A 20,521-nucleotide genomic window follows, 5' to 3' on the forward strand; every position below is an offset into this window, starting at 1 on the left:
GAGCTTTCTAAAACGTCTGTTCTCCAACCTTTTAAAAAATAGATATCAGAACATTTCTCTGCTGCTTAAAACCTTTCCATAGTTTTTCTTTGCTCTTTGGTTAAAGACCTAAAAGGTTAACATGACTTAGATGAATGTAAATAACTTTATTATAATGGGGGAATTTGATTTGTTCCACGATATATCACCAATTCTTTGAACAGAGCCTGGCATAGAGGAGGTATTCAACAAATGTTTGTTGAATAAAAGAATTATTACAAGATTCTCCACAGAATTGTCCCTGCCTATCTCTCAAGTTTTGTTACACAGTACCCTTTCTTTTGCTATCCTTTCTCCTGCTAAAAGTTATATGTGTTTATGCATGTATTTAATTTCTTCCAATGTGCTCCTTTGTACCTAAAGATTTTTGAATATGCAATTCCTTCTGCCTGAAATGTGCTTTCCCCATCTTTTTGACTAGCTATTTTATCTGCATACATCAATTTCAGCTTTAACATTATTTCCTTCAGGAGGTCTTTCCTTGACCCTCATCTTGGTCAAGTTCCTTATTGTAGTTTCCTAGAGCACCATTTTGTAACACTCCTCATGCTTGCAATTATCTAGTGTCTGTCTTTACCAATAGATTCTAAGTTTCATGAAGATACATGATTTGTTTTATTCACTGCTAACTCCCCTTGCCTAGCATTTTTGGGGTTGACACAAAGCAGGAATTACCCGTTTTACAAATGAATAATACATGAATGAACAAATGAATGAATGAATCAATGAGAAGATGAGCAAAACACAGGCAGTCCCATTTACATGTAGTAGAAAATTAACAAAGTACCCATCTGTAGAAAAAGGAAAGAGCAGGATACATTATACATTATAGGCCACATGATGATGATGAAAGTGAAAATAAGAGAGAGAAAAAAAGACAAATTACTCAATCTAGATTACCTGAGAGGTATCAACTGATGCATCCTCCTCCTTTTCTCTGGTAGCTCTGTTTTAACATAAATAAAATTGATTCATATATGGCAAAACCGACAAAATTTTGTTTGATGATAAAGATTTTCATTTCCAACTTTGTGACCCTATAAACTATATCTTTTTTTTCTGTAATTTTTTTTTCCTGAAGTGAGAAGCGAGAGGGCAGAGAGACAGACTCCCGCATGCACTGGACAGGGATCTACCCAGCAAGCCCACTAGGGGGCAATGTTCTGCCCAACTGGGCCGTTGCTCCATTGCAACCGGAGCCATTCTTGTGCCTGAGGTGGAGGCCATGGAGCTATCCTTAGCGCCTGGGCCAACTTTTGCTCCAATGGAGCCTTGGCTGCAGGAAGGGAAGAATGAGATAGAGAGAAAGGAGAGGAGGAAGGTTGAAGAAGTAGATGGTTTCTTCTCCTATGTGCCCTGACCAGGAATCGAACCCAGGACATCCACATGCTGGACCAATGCTCTACCACTGAGCCACCTGACTAGGGCTTAAATTATATCTTTTAACTTATTTAAAAACTCACTATAAAATAAAAATAAGTTTATGAAATTGAGTATTTATACTGAACATTAATCCAACAACTTGATTTCTTATACAAATATGTATTTAAATGTTCTTAACCTTATTAAAAATACCTTCATCAGTTTTTTATTATAAATGTAATACATGCTCATAATATTTAAACAAACATAAGCAGGGTAGAACAGAGCTCCCCTCACCCAGTGTTACTGTAGTACAGAGCAGCATAATGCACTGCCTTCCAAAATGACTGACAACTTACTCTATCACCTACAATTGTATTTGGGTGCTCAATTCTCCTTATTCTTCATAATACTGAAAGTTACTGATTTCTTAAACCTTTGCCAATCAAACTTTTAGAAAAAATAATGCATTTCAATTTGAATTTATATCACTAATAAGTAGACTACCTTTTGATACATTAAATGGTATTTCTATTTTTTCTTCAGTGAATTTATTGTACATTAATTCTCTCATTAGTATGAAATACAGCATGTATATAGAAGAGTATATGATATAGATGTAGAGTTAAGAGAATAATACTAAATTGGACAACTACAAATCCACCAGTGAGCACAGGCAACAGAAAACTTGTTCCTTTGGAGTTCTTCTGTGCCTCTCGTCAATTTTTTTCCTCACTCTTAAGAGGTAACCACTTTACTAAATTTTGTGTGAAATCATTTTCTTGATTTTTTAAATAGTATTGCCACAAATGTACAAATCCTCAAACATATATTCCTTGGTTTGGCTTTAAAAAAATCTTTTATACAAATAGAAGTACACTGTATATATTTTTGTGGCATGCTTTAACTCAATATCAAAAATTTTATATTTATCATATTAATATGCACTACTGCAGTTTGTATCACCCATTTTTATTTGCTTGTTCCTTCTCTTAATTATTTGTATTTGCTCTTTCTATATTGTGCATATTATTAGGTTTTTATTTCTTCTATATATCAAAATTTTATGGTGAAATTTAAGACAACTAGTAGGTTGCCTTTTAATATTTTTAATTAATAAACTTAATTTTTCAGAGCACTTTTAGGTTCACAGCAAACTTGAGCAGAAAATGCAGAGTTCCCATATACCTACTGTCTCCACACACGTACAGTCTCTCTACTATCAACATCTTCCACCTGAGTGGTGCATTTGTTACATTTGATGAATCTACATTGACACATCATTATCACCCAAAGTCCATAGTTCAATTAGGGTTCACTCTTGGTATTGTCCATTCTATGGGTTTTGAGAAATGTATGATGACATGTATTCACCACTATAGTATCATACAGAGTAGTTTCACTGTCCTAAAAATCTCCTGTGCTTTAGTCATCCTTACCTCCTCCTTAACCCTTAACAACCACTAATCTTTTTACTATCTCCATATATTGCCTTTATCAGAATTTCAAAAGTCTATATACTTGTAAACCATTGGCTTCTCTTCTTAGTAATATGTGTTTAAATTTCCTTCATGCCCCTTCATGGCTTGATAGTTCATTTCTTGTAGGAGCTGAATAATATCCCATTGTGTGGATGTAACTGTTTATTTATCTACTGATCTACTGAAGGACATCTTGTTGCTTCCAAGTTTTGGCAATTATGAATAAAGCTGCTACAAACATCCATGTGTAGGTTTTTGTGTGGATCTAAGTTTTCAAATCTTTTAAGTGAATATCAAGGAGAACATTGCTGGATTGTATGGTAAGAGTATGTTTAGTTTTGTAAAAAACTGTCTAACTATCTTAAAAAGTGTCTATCATGTTGCATCCCCACCAGCAATTACTATTGTTCCACATCCTCACCAGCATTTTAGTTGTCAGTGTTTTGAATTTTGGCTATTCTAGTAGATGTGTAGTGGTATCTTGTTTTAATTTACAATTCCCTAACGACGTATGATGTTGAACATCTTTTCATATGCTTACTTGCCACCTGTATATCTTCGTTGGTGGGGTGTCTGTTTAGGTCTTTCACCCATATTTAAATTGGGTTGTCCGGTTTCTTACTGCTGAATTGTAAAACTTCTTTATATATTTTGGGTCATAGTCCCTTATCGGCTGTGTTTTTTTGTAAATATTTCCTCCCAGCCTGTGGCTTGTCCTCTCATTTTCTTGACATTGTTTTTCACTGAGTTGTAATTTTAAATTTTACTGAAGCCCAGCTAATCACTTCTTTCATGGATCATACCTTTGTTGTTATATCCAAACAATCATCACCATACCCAATGTCATCTAGGTTTTCGCCTATGTTATCTTCTAGGAGTTTTATAGTTTTTCATTTTATTAATATATTTAGGTCTATGATCCATTTTGAGTTAATTTTTGTGAAGGATATAAGGTCTGTATCTAGATTCTTCTTACTTCTTTTTGCATGTGGATGTCCAGTCATTCCAGACTTTTTGTTGAAAAGAATATTTTTGCTCCATTGTATTACTGCCTTTGCTCCTTAGTCAAAGATAAGTTAATTCACTATGTTTATGTTGGTCTATTTTGGGGCTCTCTATTTTGTCCCATTGACCTATTGTTCATTCACTAATACTACACTGTCTTGATTACAGTAGTTTTATATTAAGTCTTGAAATAGTATAGTGTCAGCCCCTAACTTTGTTCTCTTTCAACACTGACTTGGTATTCTGGATCTTCTGCCTCTCCACATAAACCATAGTATCAGTTTGTCAACAAAATAATTCTCTGGAGTTTTGATTGAGATTGTGTTGAATCTCTAGATTAAGTTGGGAAGAACTGATATTTTTATAATATTGAGTCTTCCTATCTGAGGACATAGAATATCTCTCCATTTATTTAGTTCTTTAATTGCTTTCATCAGAATTTTGTAGTTTTTCTCATATAGATCTTGTACATACTTTCTTAGTTATATACATAAATATTTCATTTGGGGGGTGCTAATGTAAATGATAATGTGTTTTTAATTTCAAATTCCATTTGGTCAATGATGGTTTATAGAAAAGCAATTGACTTTTGTACATTAACTCTGTACCCTGCAGCCTTGTTATAATTGTTTATTAAACAAATTGTGTGTATGTATGTGTGTGAGAATTTCAGATTTTCCAGACAACTATGTTATCTGTGAACAAAGAGTGTTAATCTCTTTCTTTCCCATCTGTATAACTTTATTTCCTTTCTTGTCTTATTGCTTTATCTAGGACTTCAGATATGATGCTGAAAAGTGGTGGTGAGAAGGGACATCTGTGCTTTGTTCCTGAACTTAGAGGGAAAACCTTGGGTTTCTCACCATTAAGTATGATGATAGCTGTAGGATTTGAGTAGATGTTCTTATCAAGTTAAAGAAGTTAGCTTCTATTCCTAGTTTGTTGAGAGTTTATATCATGCATGGGTATTGGTTTTGTCAAATGTCCTTTTTGCATCTATTGATATGATTGTATAATTTTTCTTTTATTAAAAGACAAAGAGAGGAAGAGATAGAGAGGAACACTGATCTGTTCCTGTACATGCCCTGACCGGAAATCGAACCCACAAACTTCTGTGCTTTGGGATGATGCTCTAACCAACTGAGACATCTGGCCATGGCAGATGGTTTTTCTTCTTTAGCTTCTTGATGTAATAGATTACATTAATTAATTTTTTAATGATAAACAAGCTTTGCCTGGGATAAATCCCAGTTGGTCATGGTGTATGATTCTTTTTATAAATTGTTGGATTCAATTTGTTAATATTTTGTTAAAGATTTTTGCACTTATGTTTATAATAGATATTGGCTTATAACTATAACTTTTTTTTCTTTTTTTTTGGTATTTTTCCTAAGTTAGAAACGGGGAGGCAGTCAGACAATCTCCCGCATGCGCCCAGCCAGGATCCACCCAGCATGCCCACCAGGGGGCGATACTCTGCCCATCTGGGGTGTTTCTCCATTGCAATCAGAGCCATTCTAGCGCCTGAGGCAGAGGCCACAAAGCCATCCCCAGCACCCGGGCCAACTTTGCTCCAATGGAGCCTTGGCTGTGGGAGGGGAAGAGAGAGACAGAGAAGAAGGAGAGGGGGAGGGGTGGAGAAGCAGATGGGCGCTTCTTCTGTGTGCCCTGGCCGGGAATTGAACCCAGGACTCCTGCATGCCAGGCCGACGCTCTACCACTGAGCCAACCGGCCAGGGCCAACTTTCTTTTCTTATAATGTCTTCATCTTTTTTCCTTTTTTTTTTGTATTTCTCTGAAGCTGGAAACGGGGAGAGACAGTCAGACAGACTCCCGCATGCGCCTGACCGGGATCCATCCGGAACGCCCACCAGGGGGCAACGCTCTGTCCACCAGGGGGTGATGCTCTGCCCCTCCAGGGCATCGCTCTGTTGCGACCAGAGCCACTCTAGCGCCTGGGGCAGAGGCCAAGGAGCCATCCCCAGCGCCCGGGCCATTTTTGCTCCAATGGAGCCTCGGCTGCGGGAGGGGAAGAGAGAGACAGAGAAGGAGAGGGGGAGGGGTGGAGAAGCAGATGGGCGCCTCTCCTGTGTGCCCTGGCCGGGAATCGAACCTGGGACTTCCGCACGCCAGGCCGATGCTCTACCACTGAGCCAACCGGCCAGGGCCAGCTCTTCTTTTTCTAATCTCTAAAATGGAAGCTTAGATTATTGATTTTAGATCTTTTTTTTCTCTTCTAAAATATGCATTCAAGGCTAAAAATTCCCTCTAAGCACTGCTTTGCTACGTCCCACAAATATTGATGTTTTATTCTTATTTAGTCCAAAAATATTTTTTTTAGAGAGAGAGAAAGAGACAGACAGATAGATAGGGACAGACAGGCAGGGAGAGAGATGCGAAGCATCAACTCATAGTTGCAGCATCTCAGTTGTTTGTTGTTTGCTTTCTTATATGTGCCTTGACCAGGGGGCTTCAGCTGAGCCAGTGACCCATTGCTCAAGCCAGCAAACTTGGGCTTCAAGCCAGTGATCTCTGGGCTCAAGCCAGTGACCAAAGGGTCATGTCTATGGTCCCATGCTCAAGCTGGCAACCCTGCACTCAAGCTGGTGAGCACATGCTCAACCTGGATGAGCCTACACTCAAGCTGGCAACCTTGGGTTTTCAAACATGGGTCTATCTACTATGCCACCACCTGGTCAAGCACATTTAGTTCAAAATATTTAAAAATTTTAAAGAGTGACCTGGCCAGTTGGCTCAGTGGTAGAGTGTCGGCCCGGTGTGTGGATGTCCCAGGTTCAGTTCCCAGCGGGGCACACATGAGAAACAATCATCTGCTTCTACACTCCTCCTCCTTCTCTCTCACTCTCTCTCTTTGCCTCCTGCAGCCATAGCTCTATTGACTCGAGTGAGATGGCCTTGGGAGCTGAGGATGGTTCCATGGCCTCCACCTCAGGTGCTAAAAAATAGCTTTGGTTGCAACAGAGCAACGGCCCTAGATGGGCAGAGCATTGCCCCCTAGTGGGATTTCCAGGTGGATCCTAGTTGGGGTGCATGTGAGAGTCCGTCTCTGCCTCCTCTCCTCTCACTTATATTTTTAAAAAAAATTTTTAAAGAGATTTCTTCTTTGATCTATGTGTTATTTAGAAGTGTGTTGTTTACTCTCCAAGTATTTTGGAATTTTCTAGCTTTCTGCTATTTATTTCTAGTTTAATTCCATTGAGGTCTGGAGTAAGCATTGTATGGTTTCTGTTCTTTTAAAATTGTTAATGTGTGTTATGACCAAAAATATGGTCTGTTTTGATGAACGTTCCATGTGAGGCTGAGAAGAATGTTTATTCTACTGTTGTTGAATGGAAAAAATCTATAGATGTCAATTATACCCAGTTGATTGATTTGGCTGTTGAATTCAACTATATTCATACCGATTTTTTCTCTGCTAAATATGTCCATTTCTGATAGAAGGGTGTTAAGGTATCTAATTAAATAAATAGTGGATTCATCTATTTCTTCTTGCAGTTCTATCAATTTTGCCTCATGTATTTTGATGTTCTATTGTTAGGTGCACGCACATTAATGACAGTTATGTCTTCCCAAAGAATTGACTCCTTTATGTCCTTCTTTGTTCCTGATTATCTTTTCTTGTTCTGAAGTCAGATCATTTTGAAATTAATATAGCTACTTTTGCTTTATTTTTATTAGTGTTAGCATAGTATATCTTTCTCTACCTCTTTACTTTTAATAATGTGTTTTATATCAACATTTCTCATAGACAAATCAGGGGTAACTCATGCTATCTTGAAATCCTCGAGACAAGTTAGTTCACATGAACATTTATCAAGTCAAAAGAGTGCTTTTTAAAGAAGAGTGCAGAGGGTTGAAAATGCCATCAGTCAAACATACAGGATGTGTTAAGAGTGTCATATTTGCAAAAGTCTGAGAATCATTCTTGTCATGAAGCCTGCATTCATCTGCGCAGGTGAAAAACAAAACTTCTCAGAATAATATTCCAGCAAAAAGGCAAACCAATTTTTTATGTTGATATATTATAGATTTAGGCAACTGGTATTCACAATCAGGTTTTCTTAAATTCTATATGTGTCAAGTAATGTGCAAAAATACCTTTGCTTGGGAGGAATCTGCAGATGCTCAAAGTACAATTGGCCCAGGGAGTTTATGCTCATTATAACTTCTTCTTTAGACACCAAGTCTATCTTGAATGGGTTGGCTGTGATATGACACTTTAGATTTCCTTTTCCGTCTGCCAATATCAGACTGTCTGTGTCCTCTGAGCATGATATAAGCCTAGAAAACAAAGCAAGAAGAGGAAAACAAATCATTATAGGTTTACATAGCTCAATGCAATTCTCAATTCAAATCCATTAATTAGCAAATCAATATTCATGTGACAGAGCATAGATAAGGCAATGGAGAACCATAACTGAGAAAACAAGCTTTGGTGTCAGAGAGCCTGGATTGAACATTGCTCCACCATGCACTAGGTGTATAAGTTTGGACAAGTTAATCAATCTTTATACTTCTCAGCTTCCTCATCTGTAAAGTGGAAATAATAAAAGCAAGAATAAATAGAGTTGTTTGACCAGGCAGTAGTGCAGTGGACAGAGCGTTGGACTGGAATACAGAGGACCCAGGTTCGAAACCCTGAGGTCGCTGACTTGAACGTGGGGTCACTAGCTTGAGTGTGGGTTCACTGGCTTGAGTATGGGATCATAGAAATGACACCATGGTCACTGGCTTGAGCCCAAAGGTTGCTGGCTTGAACAAGGGGTCACTCTCTTTGCTGGAGCCCCACTGTCAGGGCACATATGAGAAAGCAATCAATGAACAACTAAGGAGCCACAACGAAGACTTGATGCTTCTCATCTCTCTCCCTTCCTGTCTATCTGTCCCTATCTGTTCCTCTCTCTGTCTCTCTCTGTCAAAAAAGAAAAAGGAAAAGAATAAATACAGTTTTTTGAGAGAATTAAACAAGATCATGCAGGTAAAGCACTTGTCACAGTGCCTGGCACATAATAAGCACAAAATAATGTTAGCTGTTATCATCATTATTACCTTGGTCCAGATAGTTGAGTAACACTAGTGCATAGAATCTAAACACTTTGCTTTTCTTTCTCATTCCTACAACGTACTCAGAAACTAAGGAAATAACACAGATGGGGTTACTAACCCTGAGTCCACAGTGAGATGGAACCAGGTCAAACATTTGTTTGCCTGTTTATCACCTGGCTCCCCTCAGCCCCCAATTTGATGTGTAGACTGTTGTTTTGGATCCCCAGAATAAAGGTAAGCTCAGAGGCAGCACTTTAAGATCCCTCAAAGGTTTAGATATTTATTTCTCTGGTGAATAGTCACCCTGGTATATGGTCACAGGCCTCTTTAGGGAAGATTAGGAGGGGTAGTTTGTTTTTGTTATATCCTTACAACATCCTTTTTGATGAATTCTAGGCCTCCCCCTCAAGCAAGATGCTTGGGTTCTAGAAACTAACTATTTGGAATTGTTTGAGAGATTTTGTCTCATTGTCTATCAAACACAAATAGAATTATTTTGATTATTCCATCAAGTAGCACATTAGTCCATTTATTTCAGTCTAATAGATGCCTCAATATTATTGTTCACTCCCCTGAGGAATGTCAACCTTGTCTGTTAACAACTAAATGCTGCGACTTTGACTCTGCCACCTGAAGTCTCATCACTTCCACTGAAATCAAAGAGGCCACTTTAAGGGCATTATTTCCCACCATTATCTCTAGTTCGCAAAAGATGTACACTCACTACAATGCTTTCCAAATGTTCCCTAAACAATGTATTTCTCAATGAAGGGAGTATCTTCTAAATCTTCTTGGAGAACAGAATTAAGGGCTAGATGAGCTGTTTGCATATGATATAGCAACTTCAGCATCTTTATATTCCTTAGTCCAGGGGTAGTCAACCTTGTTATACCTACCACCCACTTTTGTATCTCTGTTAGTAGTAAAATTTTCTAACCGCCCACCGGTTCCACAGTAATGGTGATTTATTTATTTATTTTTCTTTTCTTTCTTTCTTTTTTATAGAGACAAAGAGAGAGAGAGTCAGAGAGAGGGACAGATAGGGACAGACAGTCAGGAAAGGAGAGAGATGAGAAGCATCAATCATTAGTTTTTCGTTGTGACACCTTAATTGTTTATTGATTGTTTTCTCATATATGCCTTGACCATGGGCCTTCAGCAGACTGAGTAACCCCTTGCTTGAGCCAGCGACCTTGGGTCCAAGCTGGTGAGCTTTTGCTCAAACCAGATGAGCCTGCATTCAAGCTGGTGACCTCGGGGTCTCGAACCTGGGTCCTCCGCATCCCAGTCCGACACTCTATCTACTGCACCACCACCTGGTCAGGCAGTAATGGTGATTTATAAAGTAGGGAAGTAACTTTACTTTATAAAATTTATAAAGCAGAGTTACAGCAAGTTAAAGCATATAATAATAATTACTTACCAAGTACTTTATGTCGGATTTTCGCTATGTTTGGCAGAATAAATCTTTATAAAACAACTTACTATAGTTAAATCTATATTTTTATTTATACTTTGGTTGCTCTGCTACTTCCCACCATGAAAGCTGGAATGCCCACTAGTGGGCTGCAGGGACCAGGTTGACTACCACTGCCTTAGTCTATGGGTCATCTTTTCTACATTGTGACAAGGAATTTCTGCTATCTCAGCTTTATTCAGCAGAGTTCAATATACCTGAATACAGAATATTGGTAACCAACCAACCAAATAATTAGAACCACTTCCAGCTAGCATATCAAATCTTGATTCTCTAGTACATGCAACCATGTCAATAAATTTAGTGTGATGCTAAAATCATGTTCCTTCCTCTGGTGTAGAAATCCCTGAGAAATCATTTCCATGTATATTTCCCATGTTTTGTCAATATAAAATCTTAAAATCTTTTAGGTGAGTAAGCCTTCTCTTCCTGAGTTTGACTGTAATTGGCTGCTCCCTAAGCACATTGGCCTCTGATTCTGATAGTGGGTCTGGAGGCATGACAGGTGGTAGAGGTGGGGTACAAGGAGCATTAGAATCCCTTGTATAGTATATCTTAGGTGAGGTCAACACCGGATGTCCAAGCAAGGGAGGATCTGCATAATCAGACACAGAAGAAAGAGCTGCTTCTGCTGGAATGGGAAGCTCAGTGGAATTTTGAGGTTTGTATTCATAGCTATCAAATCTTCGCAAATGTTTCTATTCAGTTGTGAGGGGTTCTACCTTCCCCCAGTTAATGCCCTAAATTCACAGACCTGATGAGAGGATAGATTCAGCTTTATGGTCTAATTCATGGAATCAAACTCTGTATCTTATTTTCAACTACAAGGACTTTGTACCTACAACAGATATAAGAACCTTTAGATTGTCATAGAAACCCGTTAGGTTTCTGACAATGCCTTGAGCTAAAAATTTAAAGACCTGAGACTGGTGTTTTCTTTCTTAAGTTCTTCACAGTAGCTGGGTCACCTTACAGTTTTCCCTCCCTTCCCCTCCCCTCTCCTCCTCTCCCCTCCCCTCCCCTCCCCTCTCCTCTCCTTCCCTCCCCTCCCCTCCCCTCCCCTCCCCTCCCCTCTCCTCTCCTTCCCTCCCCTCCCCTCCCCTCTCCTCTCCTTCCCTCCCCTCCCCTCCCCTCTCCTTCCCTCTCCTCTCCTTCCCTCCCCTCCCCTCCCCTCCCCTCCCCTCCCCTCCCCTCCCCTCCCCTCTCCTCTCCTTCCCTCCCCTCCCCTCTCCTCCCCTCTCCTTCCCTCTCCTCTCCTTCCCTCCCCTCCCTTCCCCTCCCCTCCCCTCCCCTCCTCTTCCCTTCCCTTCCTTTTCCCTTCCTTTTAATGTACTTATTTTATTGATTTCAGTGAGAGAGGAAGGGAGAAAAAGAGAGAAAGGAACATCAAGCTATTCCTGTATGCGCCTTGAATGGGGATTGAACTGGCAACTTCTGAGCTTCAGGACAATGCTCTAACCAACCAAGCTATCCAACCACGACAGTTTTGAATTCTGTATGAAATCATGCTATGCTATGGTTTCACCATTTGGTTTGCCAGTGCCATGCTTCCACTAGGCACTTTATTTCAGTTTACTACAGGTAATAATTTATGTAACTTTGCCATGGAATTAATGTGGTTTATTACTAGTTGTATTATTATTAGGACTGACAACAACAAAATACTACAGATTGGGTGGCTTAAACAACAGGAATTTATTTTCTCACAATTCTGGAGGCTATAAGTCTAAGATCAAAGTGTCAGCAGTTGTTCTTTCTTCTGAGACTACTATCCTTGGTGCAGATGGCCATCTTCTTGCTCTGTCCTCACATGGTCATCCCTCTGTGTTAGCTATCTTCTCTACTTAAAGAACATCAGTCATTAGAGCCCATACTCATGACCTAATTTTAACTGAATTACCTCTTCAAAGGCCTTGTGTATCTAAATAAGTAACATTCTGAGAAACAAGGGGTTAGGGTTTTAACACATAAGTTTGGCAAGGGGCACACAATTCAACCCATAACACTAATTTCTCATCCTCTAATGATAATAATGTCCTCACAGCCTTCAAATCCAACTAGATCAGCCAACCAACTTCATATTCCCATCTTTTGAGTATCTATCTACTCACTGCTGATACAATTAACTATATCACTGAAGACTCAACTGTAGATAACAGAAACAAATCTGGCAGAAAGTAAATGACTTAATATAGGGAATTAGGAGTTTACAACATAATGGGAAATGTTGAGGTTTCTGGGTGGGTGTCCAGTAATGACCACTAGAACAATACTACATAACTGTATGGGCAATGGAACTTCTATCTCAGCTAGAATCAGGAATTTGGGCATTCAGAAGTCACTGTGACAACTGCTGGGGCTCCAGGATCATGCCACTGTAGCTGCAATCAGAGATCAGGAAAGCACTGTACTAACTAGTGTAGCTTTAGAGCCATTCTATAGCTGTCAAAGCCATACCAACAAAATGGGAAACTCAGGTCTAAAATCAAGATACCTCTAAATGCATCTGATTGGTGGAACCTGAATGATATCAGAAACTAGCTACATGGGAATCTGGGAAAGAGAGAAATATAATTTTTAGCTCTCTAATTATCACAGTAGTCAAAGGACTTATACAAAGAAATTGGAACAGAAGCAGAGCTAATATATCATATTTACTACACAAAGCTAATATCATCCTAACCCTAAAACATGGCAAAGATAGCACAGAGAAAAAGAAAATTACAGCTCTGACAAGGAGTTAATTTTCAAAAATATATGAAGAACTCATATGACTCAACACCAAAACCAATTAAAAAATGGTAAGAGGACCTGAACAGACACTTCTCCCAAGAAGACATACAAATGACCAACAGATATATGAAAACATGTTCAACCTCACTAGCTATTAGGGAGATGCAACTTAAAACTACAGTGAGATACCACCTCACACCTGTTAGAATGACTATTATCAATAAGACAATATCAAGCGTTGGAGAGGCTGTGGAGAAAAAAGAACCCTCATTCACAGCTGGTGGGAATGTAAACTGTTATAGACACTATGGAAAACAGTATGGCGGTTCCTCAAAAAATTAATAATAGAGTTGCCATATGACCCAGCAGCCCCTCTTCTGGGTCTACTCGAACAATTAGAAAACATTTATTCAAAAAGCTGTATGCAACTCTATGTTCATTGAAGAATGTCATGGTGGTCAAGACATGGAAACTGAGATATCCTTTGATAGATGATTGGATAAAGAAGATGTGGTTACATATATACAATGGAATACTACTTAGCTGTAAAAGAAGATGAAATATAGTCATTTATGACAACATAAATGGATTCTGAGAATATCAAGCTAAATGAAGTCAGTCAGAAAAAGTCAAGAACCATGATTTCACTCATATGTGAGATAATATAAAGCTAAAAAATAAACAAGACAAACAAGCAAAAACTCATGTACATGAACAACAGTATGATGGTTACCAGGGGGAAGGGGAGGTGAAAGAGGCAGTAAAGGGTAAAGGGGCCCAAATATATGGTGACAAGATATCTGACTTTGGGTGGTGGTCACACACAATGAAATATACAAGTAACGTATCAGAAGTGTATACTTAAAACCTATATATATTTTTAACCACTGTTACCCTAATAAGTTTAATTAAAAAATAAAATACATACACACACAAGAAAACTCCAGACTAATTTTACTTATGAAAACAGCTATAATAATGTTAAATGATCTACTAGTAAAATGAATCCTCCAGGATAGTAAAAAATAATATATTGTGGCCAATGGAGATGTGTGTACTGCCAAGCCTTGAGAACTGTTTCTTTTTAATTTGTTTCCTAAGTACCGGCATACAGTAGCAGCTCAATGAGTAGATATATTTTTACATTTATGATGGTTCTATGGTAACTAAATTAATTTCTTCTTATAATCTGTTGATCTTTTATTTTTATGGAAAAAAATAATCTACATAAAACTATGATAATTATGTAGTAAAAATTAAAGCACTTGGTATAATCTTATATTCCTTTAGTGGAATAATATGAAAAAAGTAACAGAGCTCAACAGGCAGAACCAACATGAAATATCACTGGAAAATGTGCTGAGGAGGGATAAAGATTCTGCAGGTATATGAAAATGCTTTAATCCCCAAAGATTTTTGTTCACCTCAGCACTGCTTATTAATTAATCTCTGCCTCTAAGTCAAATTACCTGTTAGACTTCTGAGACTACCCTTAATTAAAAGTGAGTCAGTTTAACTGTATAGATTACTGTAAGCATGGGAGTTTGGCTAGTGTGTAAGATCTCTGGAGCACTGCTGCTAATCTAAGTGAGGAAATTAAATAGCTCTTCTTCTACTTGCTCCCAAAAGTCTGGCTGATCTACTGTTTGCTTTGTAAGAAGGAGGACAGGATCAAAAGCTCTGGCTCTTATCCATTAATAAGTGCTTATGAGTCCAATGGCGGATGAAGAGAAAACATTCAATAACATACAAAATGCAATATGGAAACTAATTCTGAATATGACTGTAGATTTGAATAGACAAAATATAAGGTGCACACAAAATCTACTACTCAAGGTATGATGAAATAACATATTGAGGGTGTATTCAAAATATCTTCATTCTTGGCTTACCTTACAGTACTTGGCTTGCTGGTGAGGACATCAGGAACTTCATACCTGGGCTTCAGGGGTGTTTCTTCATTGATTTTAAGCCTGAAAATATTTCCCTCTAAAACAAAAACTTCAGCCAAAAGAGGAACCTGGGTACAGACATATGAGATTAGTGTCTATAAATTTCCCAGTGATGGTCAGTTTTATAGTCAAATGACAAGAATTAGAAAGCTATATTTAAATTATTAGAGGCCAAGCAAACTGGAGAATAAGGGCAATCATGAAGAAAAAATCTCCCCAATCTATGTACTTGCTTAGCTCTACCTGTGGTACAGCCAAAAACCTTCTATGTGTTCTATGGCTAGGCAAACATAATTGTCCAGATTAGGACTTTAAGAGTGAAAGGGTCTTGGTTAATGATTATATGAGATGACAAGCATAAACGGAAACTGCTCTCACAAAATTGAGACATATGACCACTGTATCTATCTCTAACAAACTATAGGTATTTTGAGAATAAGAGTTTGGTGTTAAAACTAGAGTAACTATCTTCTAGCTGAATGAAAGATGAAGGGTACAAGCCACAGAATAGAAAAGAATAGAGAGTAAACTGGCGGTCATTGGGGCTCTCTAGGTAGATACATGAGGTTTGTTGCGCTAAAATCAAGGTACTTCTGTACACCTGGGCATACTGCCTTGGGAACTTTCTCAAGAGGCTGGGATATTCTCAGCTTCCTTAAGAGGTTGGGGAACTTAGGTAAAATTCTGCTTACAATGGGAGATGGAAGCTACATAGAGTTATAAAGAGAATACAGAATTTGAAAAATAAGACACAAAACAACAACAAAACCCAAAAGAGTAGAAGCTGGATTAAGCTTAAAAAATAAGGCATCTAGCTTGACCTGTGGTAGCACAATGGATAAAAAATAAGGCATCTAGATTAAAGGAATATTTTAAGACTGTGGTTTTCAACTGGCATGCCATGACACACTGGTGGATTGCAAATCCTTCATCAAGTGTGATACCAAATTCTGGCTACAACTGGGGACATCAATTGTTACTACATGTCTGCTACATGAAAGGCTAAGCTGGGTAGGCTGTATGACATAGCATAGAGCAGATACAATGTGGTGAAAGTAAGAGAAAGTAGAATATAAAAGCAGCACCAAAATATACATGTAGATATACAGAAAAGTAGTCAGGACACTTAAAACAGTGACATGACACTGAAGAGTGAGCGGGTAAATAGCACAGTGGCTGTGGCTGCTTTTACAGACATTTATTTAAGACACGATTATGATGTATTTTTCCCAGATTTGTTGAAATGTGATTGGTATATAACATTGTATAAGTTTCAAGTGTACAATGTGTTGATTTGATACAATTAAATGGCAAAATGATTACCCCCATAGCCTTAGCTAACACCTGCATCATGTCTCATAATTATTTGTCATGAGATCATTTAAGATACTGTTTTAGCAACTTTCAAGTATATCATAGAGTATTACGAACTGAAACCACTATATTGCACATTAGCATTCCCCCGGTTATTCATCTTATAGTTGAAAGGCTGTGTAGTCTTTGACTAACACCTCCCCTTCCCCTACCTCAATCATACTGTAATTATTGCTTACATGTTTAAAGTTCTTTTATATATTTGAATTACTTAGGGCCCTGTCAGAATTCTAAATTTGAAAATGTCTCCAAGTATAAAGCTAAAATCCTGTTAGAGTATGTATTTTCTACCAAATTAGACATATATTTCCATTGTTTTCTCAAATTCAATTTAACTAACATTTGGCAACTAATGTTGTGATGTGCCCTTTTCTGTGAAAAGGATGGCTAGGCTGCACTTTAGAGGAGACAAACATACATACATTTTATGCCGTGGTAGAAGGACAAGGACAGCGCTGTGGGAGAGCGAGGAAGGGAGTGTTACTGACGACTGCCAGGAGAAGGGCTCCAGGACATCTCTCTGGAGGAAGGGGGACGTGAGCGGGGCCTCAGGGACTTTGCAAAACAAGGCAAGCTCCTGCTAAGCAGAGGGTACACAGGTTGTCTGTATATGATTAACACATTGCATCTAGTTTATGCACTCTGAAATCCTCCCATTTTTAGTAAAATAGCTTTCTTTTTAAAAATTGTTTTTTAAAACCAAAGTCTGGTCTTGTATGCTTTCTTCTTGAGGCTGCATCCCAGGAAAGAATCCTAATTATATATATCAGAGAAGGTAGCAATAACCTTGCTTTTAACACAGTGATGTTATGTGACCAAATAAAGCAGAGTCAAAGCACCATTCTGTTGTCATTTTAACTTAATTAAGAAAGCCAATTTTTCTAATTAGGCAACCCTTTCAAGGTAAATATCTAGGTTCATTCTTATCTCTAATCATTGACATAGCCTCATGTTCCAAGCACATAATTCCCTTACACTTAGTAAACATTTGCTTCTATAATCTGCCTCATGCTGTTTTTAGTGGCTTAAAAAAAAATTTTTTTTAAAGCAGTAGACTCTCACAAGTCCAATAAGTAAAGCTACTAGGTTTGAAGATAGTGGGGAGTAGTTCACAGCTCCTACCTTTAAGCCTCCTTCCATCCCTGCATTGAGCCCTGAGACACCATGGAATCCTCAGGGTTCTGTGATGACGGTTTATAAACCATTTCCCTGGGCTCTTAACTGCCAGTTACTGCCCAACTCTTCCACCAAAACGTTGCTCTGTAGCATGTCTGGACATGAATGTTATATTCCTCTATCTAAAACATTAAGAATTCCTAGATATTCCTGCTCTTCCCTAGGGACCTGCTTGGACATTAATTAAACAATAAAACATAAATAAATTATCCATTCTCTACCTCTTATTAGTGATGACTGGAAATGACAATGAAAAAATATGTTAAACTACAGAAGTTAGATTACTTAAACTAAGAATTATTTAGTGTTAATACTTAGATAATAGTAGCAGTTACACTCAAATTGAAGATGTATTTATGTAAAATAAATAAATAAACATGTAACAACATTTTTAAATGAGGTGAGGCAGCATGGGTTTTACTCCCTTAAAAATATTTAAGACATGTAAATGTTCACCTACACAAAGATGAGATAAATACCCAGAGAGAATACATTTTGGAGGTTCATTTTATTATCACAAGTCTCTACTTGGTTTTTCATAAGCCCTTATTCAGAGGCTTACTTCTCATAGTTTGGGAACAAGTATTAATTCCCTTTTCCTATCTTATTTCTCCCATACTCAATAAAAAACCGGTAGTTTGCCATCCATTAATCTAGTTTTTTTTGGCCATATGGGCAAAAATATGTTTGTAAAATTATGGTGGTAGAAACAGCCTTGTCCATGTATTCAAGTAGCAGCTGATCACAATTATATTAAAACAAAACTTCTTGTTCACCCAGAACTGGGAATCGCAACTCATAGTGACTGTGGCTGAGTTAATAAATAGACCTAAGACATGTATTTAAGTGGCAGTGGGTATTAAGAAGGGAATTTATGACCCCATAAAGTTCTCCTTGATGGATAAGAGTTCTTGTTTTTGCTCTGGCACTAGGTGTATCTACTTGACAGTAACAGTTAACCTAAAAGGCCTAGAAGAGTGAGTGATAACCTCTCTCATATGTTGATCAAGACCTCCCAGGATTCAGAGAATGGTCTAAGATTTCATCAAATTGCTGTAGGGCACCAATTTCTCCTTCTACAGTTGTAGCCAGTTGGTTAATTGCAAACATTGATTTTCCACGGAGGATGTTATCAAGTTCACGCAGGGGTAATGTCCATTCCCCAAGGGCAATTAGCCTGTCCAGGTGTGCTTCTGATTGTTTGGCCAGTTTCCAAATTAGCTGCCCATTCCTGGCCATTTCTGAAGAAACAGTATTTGTTAACAAACAGTAGTTGTGCCTCATTTGCTGAGAAAGTGGCTGGTTTGGCAAAATCCTATTTTCATCAGGCTTAGATAAAGAGGTAGGGGTAACTTCAAGGAGGTGATCAGAGATATCCCTGCATCCTTGGAGAAGCTGCTAGAAGTGTTGTCTCTTGAAAACTTGCAAATAGGCTGCAAAATAAAGTAAACATGTCATGAGAAAGCATCAAAATTATGAAGTAGGTAGGTCAAAGACAGGTCTGTGGCTGTCTAGCTAGACTCAGAAGATAGCATACATTTCCTTACTCTGATGCCATAAGACTAGATCTCTGTTTTTCAATCCAGCTAAAATGTTCACTGAAGGTAAAAGAAATGATAACAACAATAATAAAAACCCAGTTCTAAATAAAACAATTAACACTTTATTGATAACTCTTTTCTTTTTAGATTTTCTTCCAGAAGCTTCTTTATCAAATATCTACCCTATTATTCTGTCATCAGAAATAGGCAAGATACTACACTGGGACCCTATTGAGAAAACATGCATTTGAACCTGCAACCAGCTTTTCTTCAAAGCCTAGATGTCCAGAGCATGACCTGGAAACAACACGCAGGGCAGCACTTCAACTTGTGTTGCAACATTACTGAGTCCCAGGAGCGTCACGCTTGCTATGGACTGAACTGTGCCCCACATCTTAAACTCACATGTTGAAGCTTTAACCCTCAGTGTGATGGTATTTGGAGATAGGGCCTTTGGGAGATGACATAGTTTAGGTGAAGTTATGAGTGTGGGGTCATGATGGGATTAGTTCTCTTACCAAAAGAGACCAGAGAGTTAGCTCTCTTTCCACCCTGTAAATATACAGTAAGGAAGGTAGCATCTATAAGCCAGGAATAGGGTCCTCAACAGACACCTAGATTTTGGACTTCTCAGACTCCAGGACTGTGAGAAGTAAATAGGTGTCTATTCTTTAAGACATCCAGTCTATGGTATCTTCTTCTGGTATCTTAGCAGGAGCTGCCTAAGATTATTTGAATGAAGCCTTGTTCTGTTTCCTGGTTATTTATTAAGAGGCAGACTGGGGATAAGGGATTGGGAAAAAGGATTTCAAAAATTAACAGCTCTTGCTAACAAGGTTACTGCTTTAAGTACAAGTTTTAATGGTGTGGGGGCAGGCAGGCACTAAGAGTGCTGGGTTTGTCACAATCTGCCTCATCAGTGAAATCTGAGAACTGCAGAATGAGCTAAATAGGCTCCTCTTAGACTTTGGGCTTTTTCTCTCTGAACCTGAAATAAAAAGCTGTTATTCTGAATAAGTGCATGTATGCAGGTTGTTTTAAATCTCCAGACCATACTCATACCATATCCTAATATGAAATCACCCATGAAACACCAATCTTATCCCAGAAACAACCTATGCAGTGAATGAGATACAAGGTTCATACAACTTAGATTACTGTGTGGATCTCCTTTAGTCCCTAGCAAACTGACAGGGCGTACAATCTTATATTCCTATCAGTTATCTCAAGTCCAAGTGACTAGAAGGTCATTAAAATGGATTTCGGGCCCTGGCCGGTTGGCTCAGCGGTAGAGCGTCGGCCTAGCGTGCGGAG

General features: G+C 38.3%; 1 protein-coding gene across 4 annotated transcripts in view; it reads right to left on the reverse strand.

Annotated features, from left to right (window-relative positions):
* The window catches only part of GANC (glucosidase alpha, neutral C), an 84,147-nt gene that overhangs the window by 51,047 nt on the left and 12,579 nt on the right, over positions 1–20,521 (reverse strand). For 3 of the 4 annotated variants that reach the window (XM_066343766.1, XM_066343765.1, XM_066343767.1), the window contains 3 exons: positions 15,057–15,184; positions 8,007–8,189; positions 940–985 (listed from right to left, as the gene is read on the reverse strand). In XM_066343766.1, the coding sequence (XP_066199863.1) occupies positions 940–985; positions 8,007–8,189; positions 15,057–15,184 (357 nt within the window). Of the gene's footprint in view, positions 1–939; positions 986–8,006; positions 8,190–15,056; positions 15,185–16,912; positions 17,296–20,521 lie in introns of those variants that run through there. The other variant, XM_066343768.1, reaches the window with a different exon arrangement.

This window comes from Saccopteryx leptura, chromosome 6 (assembly GCF_036850995.1).
Source record: "Saccopteryx leptura isolate mSacLep1 chromosome 6, mSacLep1_pri_phased_curated, whole genome shotgun sequence".
NCBI lineage: Eukaryota > Metazoa > Chordata > Mammalia > Chiroptera > Emballonuridae > Saccopteryx > Saccopteryx leptura.